General features: G+C 63.6%; 1 protein-coding gene across 4 annotated transcripts; it reads right to left on the bottom strand.

Moving 5' to 3' along the window:
- Nucleotides 1–2,052: 2,052 nt before the first annotated feature.
- On the bottom strand, nt 2,053–6,403 carry OTOS (otospiralin). Of its 4 annotated transcripts, none has more exons than XM_004479513.5 (4): nt 3,567–6,403; nt 3,235–3,326; nt 2,948–2,974; nt 2,053–2,360 (listed from the first exon to the last, which is right to left on the bottom strand). In XM_004479513.5, the coding sequence occupies exons 1-4, from the start codon at nt 3,650–3,652 to the stop codon at nt 2,176–2,178; spliced, it is 390 nt and encodes a 129-aa protein (XP_004479570.2). In that variant the 5' UTR covers nt 3,653–6,403; the 3' UTR covers nt 2,053–2,175. The 4 variants fall into 4 exon arrangements, with proteins under 4 accessions (XP_004479570.2, XP_004479568.2, XP_004479569.2 ...); XM_004479511.5 differs by having other exon boundaries at nt 2,062–2,360; nt 3,235–3,365; nt 3,567–3,767; XM_004479512.5 differs by lacking the exon at nt 2,948–2,974 and having other exon boundaries at nt 2,062–2,360; nt 3,235–3,365; nt 3,567–3,766.
- Nucleotides 6,404–7,322: the final 919 nt, after the last annotated feature.

Raw genomic sequence — 7,322 nt, 5'->3', positions numbered from 1 at the left:
CTTATTTATGTAAACATGAGCTGGCATCTGCCCCCTGCGACGCGCCTGCTCTACAGATGGGCCTTCCTTGGCCTGGAGTGCTGGAGGCCCAGGCGTCCCCGGTGAGAGCTGAGACCAGTCCTTCCGATAAACTAGGAGCAAACAAGCCGGTGCTTGAAGGAAACCCAGCCTACTCTAAAATTATTATTATTGCAGTTGACTTACAGAAATCAAACTCAAACTAGCTCAAGGCGGGGGGAAGAGACACAGAAGTTCATGGCTTTTCCCAGCCTCTTCCAATTGAGAATTTCAGCTGTGTGATAGAGGGAGACTCGGCCAATTGGCAACGGAGCCGGAAAAGCCTCCCACTTGGAGAGAGGGCAGGAAGCCACGGGTGCCCAGGGGCCTGCTTGGGGGGACTGGCGGAGCCTCAGGCGCCCCGAGGCGCTGCTGGAAAGCTGCAGAGGCGGGGAGCGGAGGGGCCCTGGGCAGTGCCTGAGCCACATGCCTTCATCCCCCCTGTGGTCCCCCCTCCCCGGCTGCAGTGGGAACTTACGCAACCCAGCCCCACCGCTGGGAAGGCTGGGGTGTCTCGGCCCACGCAGCAGAAACTGCCTAATGGCCCTGCGGGACAGATGTGTCCAGCTGTGCGGACAGCGGCCCGGGAAGAAAAGCCCTTTCCATCACTTAGTTCCATCCAGGGCACACATGAACGTAACGTATAGCAGACAGGTTTCCCAGAGCCCCGCAGCCTTCCTGTGTGTGGTGCACGTGCCTGTCTGTTACTTTATTTATGTGGGATCTAGGTGCTTCTCTAGTTAGAGGCAGAGTTGGCGTCCCCATCCCCAGGTCCTCAGGATGGAGGAATAAAATATGGGGTAGGTGGACTTGCTGGTATTCTACTATAGAATTATTGTGACTCTAGCAATGGAAGAAACTGTATCGTTGATTTGGAGACAGTGGCCATGGGAGTTGCTGAGGGCAGGGAGAGGGAAGAAGAGGTGTGATGTGGGAGCGTTTTTGGGACTTGGAGTTGTCCTGAATGATATTGCAGGGACAGACGCAGGACGTTATATACCCTGCCATAACCCACTAAATGGACTGGGGGAAGAGTGTAAACTACAATGTAAACTATAATCCCTCCGTGCAGCAGTGCTCCAAAATGCATTCACCAAATGCATTGAAAGAGGCTGTTGATGTGGGAGGAGTGGGGGATGGGGGTGGGGAGTGGGGGTATATGGGATCTTCTTATATTTTTTAGTGTAATATTTTGTATCATCTATGTATCTTTAAAAAAAATTTTTAATCTATAAAAAAATAAAAACAGAAAAAAAAATTACACCATTAATAACAACAGCAACAAAAAGAGCAGCTGGGCACAACCCATCCAGGGAGTTTCTTCACCCTCTCGTGGGTGGGGACCACAGGACTTCTGGCCCCTGCCTGCACACCGGCCCTTTGCTGGGGGGCTGTACGTGGAGACCCCGCCCATCCTGCCTGCACGTCCTCCCGCCCCACACCCCCAGCCCGGCTCTGTCTTGGGAGCCCCGGGGCCAGTCCCTCCTTCCTCCCGCGGCCTTCTGGGTGGGCCCCAGGGGCTCCTCTCCCAGTTCCAGAGCCTTGCCCTTCGCACGAGCTGCCCCAGGCCCCCAGCCTCCTGCTCGCGGACGCGGCCTCCTGCCGGCTGCTCTCCCGCTGCCCTCGTGCACAGCCGCTGGCGCTGCGTGCAGGGTGTGGCAGGGTGCAGGGTGGCGGTGCTGGCCTTGGCTGCCCCCCAGCTCAGGGCCCCCCGGGGCTGGCTTCTGGCTCCCCTCTGACCAGCTCACAACCTGTGCCACCTTAATGGGTTGAGCCGGCCCCCAGGTGTGTCCCTGCCTCAGTTTCCTTGCCAGTAAGTGGGGAAGTGGCAGCCTCTGCTGGGGCTTGGACGAGGCTGCACAGGCCCTGGGCAGCGCCGAGGGTCTTGGGGCAGATGGCGCCCGCGTCTGTGGAGGGCTGTCCCTTAGTGAAGCCATCAGGATATAAAGCAAACGGGCCCGACACGGTTGTTTCTGGAAAGAAAACCCAGAAGCATTTTTTCTGCATTTGGGTGAGTTTATTGGGTGCAAGGCAGGGCCCAGCTCCCTGGAGGGGTCACCTGCCCCTACCCCAGCCTGGGCCGGGGCTCGGGACGACCCCGCGCCTGCTCCGGCCGGGTCATTCCTCCCGATAGGGGGCCTGGAAGCCCAGGGTGGCCCCCAGGGGGAAGTGGGCGAAGAAGGTGCGCGCCAGGTCCTCGAGCTGTGGGTAGGCGCCCAGGGCCTGGAAGTGCTGCACGTACTCCCAGAAGTCGGACGTGGAGAACGGCCAGTAGGGCAGCGCGGGCGGCTCGGCGTAGGGGTCTGCGAGACACAAGGACCCCGCGGCTGCTCGCCCACCCTGCCCACCCACGGCCTCCCCCTCGCCAGCCGGTGCTCAGGGGCCTGGATGCCCCGAGTCTGCCCCGAAGGCACCTGGGAGCTGGGGTCTCCCGGGAAGGGGGGACACTGCCCTGGGGTGTCTGAAGCAGGAGGGGCCCGCAGGGGAGATGCGGAGCCGGGGGCGGGGGGAGCTTGGAGGTGGCGAGGGGGGTCCCGGCAGCTGGCGGGTGACACAGCAGCCATGCAGCCCTGGAGCAGGGGTGAGGGCAGCCTGGCCATTCTGGGGCTGCGCTGGACTGGAGGGACAGACACCAGGGCGTGGGCGGGTCTGAGGGAGGATGTGAGCGGGGTCCCAGCACCCACAGAGCCCCAGTTCCCTCCTGCCTGCTGGGGCCAGTGACTGGGAGCCCAGGGACCCTCTGCACACGCAGCTCCAGCCGCCCCCAGCCGTGGCTCGGGGGTAGAAGCCCCCTACCCCGCCCTCCCCTCTCCAGCTCCCTCTTCTTCCTCGCCCCCAGAACACACATGGTTATTTCTAGAAAAGAAAGGAAGGACAGCAGCCCACACACCTCTACCCTCCTGCGCAGGCCTGGCTCCTGCAAAGGAAGAAGATAGCATTCACCCCGACAGACCAGCAGCCCGGGGGGTGCAGGCCCCAGGGTGGAGGGCTGGGCGGCCGCTGGTCACCAGCTGCAGGACGCAGCCCCCCGGGGGACAGGGATGCCGGGAAGAGGAGCGTTAGGCGCCGAGCCCCCTCCCCTCCCCTGTGAGAGCCCCCTCCCCTCCCCTGCGAGAGCCCTCTTCCCTCCCCTGCGAGAGCCCCCTCCCCTCCCCTGCGAGAGCCCCCTCCCCTCACCTGCGAGAGTCCCCAGCAGAAGGCAGAGGGCCAGCCCAGGGACCAGGCAGGCGGGCATGGTCAGGCGCGTCCCAGCCGATCGACGGTCCCTCCTGCAGCGAGAGGAGCCGGGGCGGACACCCCTTAGCACCCTAGTTTCAGAGCAGGAGACAGCTCTCGAGTGAGGACGATTTCATAGTCCGCACGGTGGAGTCCCCTTCAGGCGTCTCAGCCTTGGGTGGGGGGCTACATCCCACCTCCAGTTGTGCTTCTTCTTAGCTAGGTAAGAACTGGCTCACACACGCACACCACACCCCGCCTCCCCGGACGCCGCGTCCTCGCCCCGAGGTTACCTCGCCATCGCTGTCCCAGGGTGCCGCCGGCGCCGAGAATCTGCTCCATAAAAGGGCTGGGGGGCAGGGAGGGGGCGTCGCCACATGTCAAGCTGAATATTTCATCCCCAGCAAAGAGCCATGCTGCCCTGTCGTCCTGCTGGCACCGGGAGCGCGGCTCACTTTGCGAATCCGGTCCAAGGATCGTGCTGGGAGAACGGCCCTTTCTAAAGACCTTGGCGCTGAATTCAGGGGGGCTGCTGGAGCGGGCCCAGTCTCCTCTCCCCAAGGAGGGCTGTTCCAAGGCTGGCACGGGCCGGCCTAGCCCTTCTGCCTGTGAAGCACGACCCGGGGACGGCAAGGCTGTCCCCAGGGGGACGCACGGCAGGCGTGAGCCCCCGGAGCGTCAGCAGGCAGCTGGGGCTCTGCCCCTGCACAGAGCCGGTCGCCCTTCCCCAGGGGCCCTGTCCTGGCTCCCAGGGGCTACACCCAGAGCACGCGTGGGGGCGGGCAGAAAACAGCAGAAATGGGGCCTCCCAGCGCTGGAGGCCAGAGGCCTGAAGAGGAGGTGCTGGCCAGGCAGGGCCCTCCAGTCCCGGGTCGGGGGTCCTTCCTGCCTCCTCCTGCCCTGAGCTGGCCGTCCTGGGCTCTCTCCAAGTCCAGCTCTGTCACCGCAGGCACATGCCCCTGGACCCGGGCCTCTCCTCTCCTGAGGACAGCAGTCCCCCTGGACTGAAGGCCACCTACCCCAGGTGACCGCCTCTCAAGTCCACGAATGCCATCTGCAAAGGCCCTGTTCCCAGCGAGGCCGCGGGCTGAGGTGCCGGGGGTAGCCCTTTACGTCGTTCGTGGGGCGACAGTTGACCCCATGACGGGTCCCCAGGCCCACCTTGCCACTGAGATTCAGCCCCCCCCTCGGCTCCTGTCCCGGGGTCCCATCACCCCAATGCCATTCAGCCACCCCAGGGGTCCTCCAGGGTGTGTCCTACGGAGGCGCAGTGAGCAGGCGCGGCCTGAACCCCCACCTCGCCGAGGACCGCCCGGTGTCTCAGCTCGTCCGGCGTCAGCCACTTCTGGGTCCAGCAGTCCATCAGCAGCCGAGCAGAGCGCTGCAGCCACTCCCCGTCACGGAGCGGGTCCAGAATCTCTGCCGAGGGGTGCCCCGTTAACAATTTGAGCTGATCCAAAAGTACGCGGCCTCCGCCCACCTCCGACTCGCCGGGGCCTCCCCACACGGGCTCCCTGAGTCCCAGTGGTGGAAGCGGGCAGGGACTGGCGGCTCCTTCGGCCTGTGTGACAGCTCCTCGCAGCACGATTCGTATTCCAGCCTCTGCGGGGTTTGTACTTGACGCCGGTGGCGTGGGGCGGGTGAGGAGCCGCTGCCTTCCCCGCAGGCTGGCTCTTTCCAGGGGGGCCCACAGCTTCTCCAGGCAAGGGGAGGAAGGGCTGCTTCCCCTGGCCCAGGAGACTCAGCCCTGGTCGCCAGCTCCCTCAGAACCCCCCAGGTCCCCACCCAAATTAGTTAAGTCCCCAGACAGTGTCCCCCGCTTAAGGCTTTGTGCACGTTCAGTCTGTGTGGTATGGCAGCCTCCCACGGGAAGACACCTTCACCAATCCCACCCGTTGGCTACAGGAGGTAATGTTTTATTTCAGGGCCGTAGTCTTGGGGTCCCCACGCAGTTTGCCCCAGGACTCAGGGCCCAGCCGTCCCCAAGGTTGATTTACTGCAGTGGCAAGACCCCAAGTGCAGTCAGCAAAGGGAAACGGCGTGAGTCTGGGGGAGACCAGGCGTGAGCTTCCAGGGTCCTCTCCCCACAGTTACCCGGGAAGCCCTTGACTCCCCCAGCAAAGAGGGGGCAGTGTCCCCACCAGGGCAGCTCCTTAGACCCTCGGGGCCCAGGGGCCTTATTGGGCACTGGTCATGTGACCACTCTGCCTGGAACGTACCCAAATCCCAGACTCCCCGAAGGAAAGCGGGGGTTCAGCATAAACCGCGTTGTTGGCACGACAGGTCAGGCGAGGGAGCCCCTCCTGTCGTGAGGGAGGCGGGAACCCTCCGGGGTGGAATCCACGCGTCCAGGGGCCAGCCCCGGGCCCGCCCCGCGCCGGCCTCTCCGAGCAGAGCCGTCAGGCTGCCGCGTGGCTCTCCTGCACGGGAGTCGTGGAAGCCTCCAGTTCCTCATCTGCACGCTGACCCGGAGTTTAGAGCTCTGTGCTCGTCGTTGCCTTTTCCCAAACTCCCCAGCGCACTCAGAAGCAACCAGCGAGTCCACACGAGCCCCGCGACACCGGGTCCACTCACCAGTCCATGGCGTCAGCTCGCCCAGAGCCTCGCCTTCCGGTGGTCTCAGAGAACCGTTCAAGCAATGGCTTTGCAGCGTGTGCCCTGGATGGCCAGTGCCATTCACACCTCCAAATCTAGCCGGCTCCTGAGCCCCACACACTAACGTCCTGGCCCCGGGGACCCTCTCCCAGCACCAAGCCTCTACCAAGGGGCGCAGAGCCAGCCCCAGGGGACGCGGGGTTATTGCAGGAACCAGGCCTCATTCAACTGGGGGAGGCGCTGAGATCGGCCTCCTCTGCGGGTCCTCAGCCTGGCAGGCCTGGGGCCCCTGCCCAGAAGAAGCAGAGCTGAATGCGGAGCACGGGGGTTGTAGGCGAGCTCAACTCCGCCCCCCACCGCTGCCACCATCGCCGCTGCGGCCGCATGCGAGAAGACTGCAGAGAGCGAGCCCCTGGTGCATCTTGAAACTGGCTTGATGGGGACCGCGAGAGGCTGCTTCCAGTGCCACGGAAAGAATGAAATCAGCTTACCTGTGCTGCATCTTCCTAACTATTTAAAACTGTGCACAGGAGGTCTAGAAGTAATGAGCAGGTATGAGCTTGGGTGGAGGAGCTCTGTGTATGAGTTTTCATTTCTTGGTATATGTATTTACTTAATTTATTTCTTCTGTGCAGGAGACATGTTTAAAGAGCAAAGCCCCAAACCCACCCCCAAGAGCTCCCTGTTCTCTGGGCCCACCTCCCTGGCATTCATGCCCCCTCACCTGGACACCGGCCTTCCTGGCCCCCCCTGGGGTGCCCTGACTCCTCCGCCCCTGGAAGGCACCGTCCACCACCAGCCCCTTTGTCCCTGCAGCTCTCCAGCCCCCCACATGGCCCTCTCTGGGCATCTGCTCCTGCCTTGGGTAGTTCTTGCTCCAGATGGGAGAAGACCACCCAGGGGTCCGGTTAAAACGCGGGTTCTCATCCAGTGGGGGTGGGGCGAAGCCTGAGACCACCTATTCCTAACGAGCTCCCAGGACCGCCTGGGGCACCTGTTAAAATGCAGAGCCCCCGGCCCCACCCCGAGTGCTGACTCAGCTGCTCTGGGGCAGGCCCAGGCATCTGCATTCCTACCCAGTCTGCAGGCGACGCTGGGCAGGTCCAGGGCTGCGCTTGGAGAAGCACCTCCCGAAGCAGCGGCTCCTAACCCTGGCTGCACCCTGGCACCACTGGGAGCCTTTACACCTCGCCACTGCGGCCTCCCTCGCCCTCAAGATCCGCGCGCCATGCTTCTGCAGTCTCCGCAGGTGACTCTGCTCTGCAGAGGGGTTGACGCCCCCTGCCCTGGGGCATGGGCAGGCCACCTCTCCCTGGCCGGCCCAGGACCTCTGCAGGTCCCACCTGCCTAAGGCGAGAAGGTGCGCTGTTGCTGACGCAGGCCACCCTCTGACCGGGGGCCACCTGAGAGAGGCAAGGGGGCTGCCGCCGGCCTCCTCCAGGGCTGCTGGGTGG

The sequence above is a fragment of the Dasypus novemcinctus genome, chromosome 7, assembly GCF_030445035.2.
Source record: "Dasypus novemcinctus isolate mDasNov1 chromosome 7, mDasNov1.1.hap2, whole genome shotgun sequence".
NCBI lineage: Eukaryota > Metazoa > Chordata > Mammalia > Cingulata > Dasypodidae > Dasypus > Dasypus novemcinctus.
This window is presented reverse-complemented; position numbering and strand designations above follow the sequence as displayed.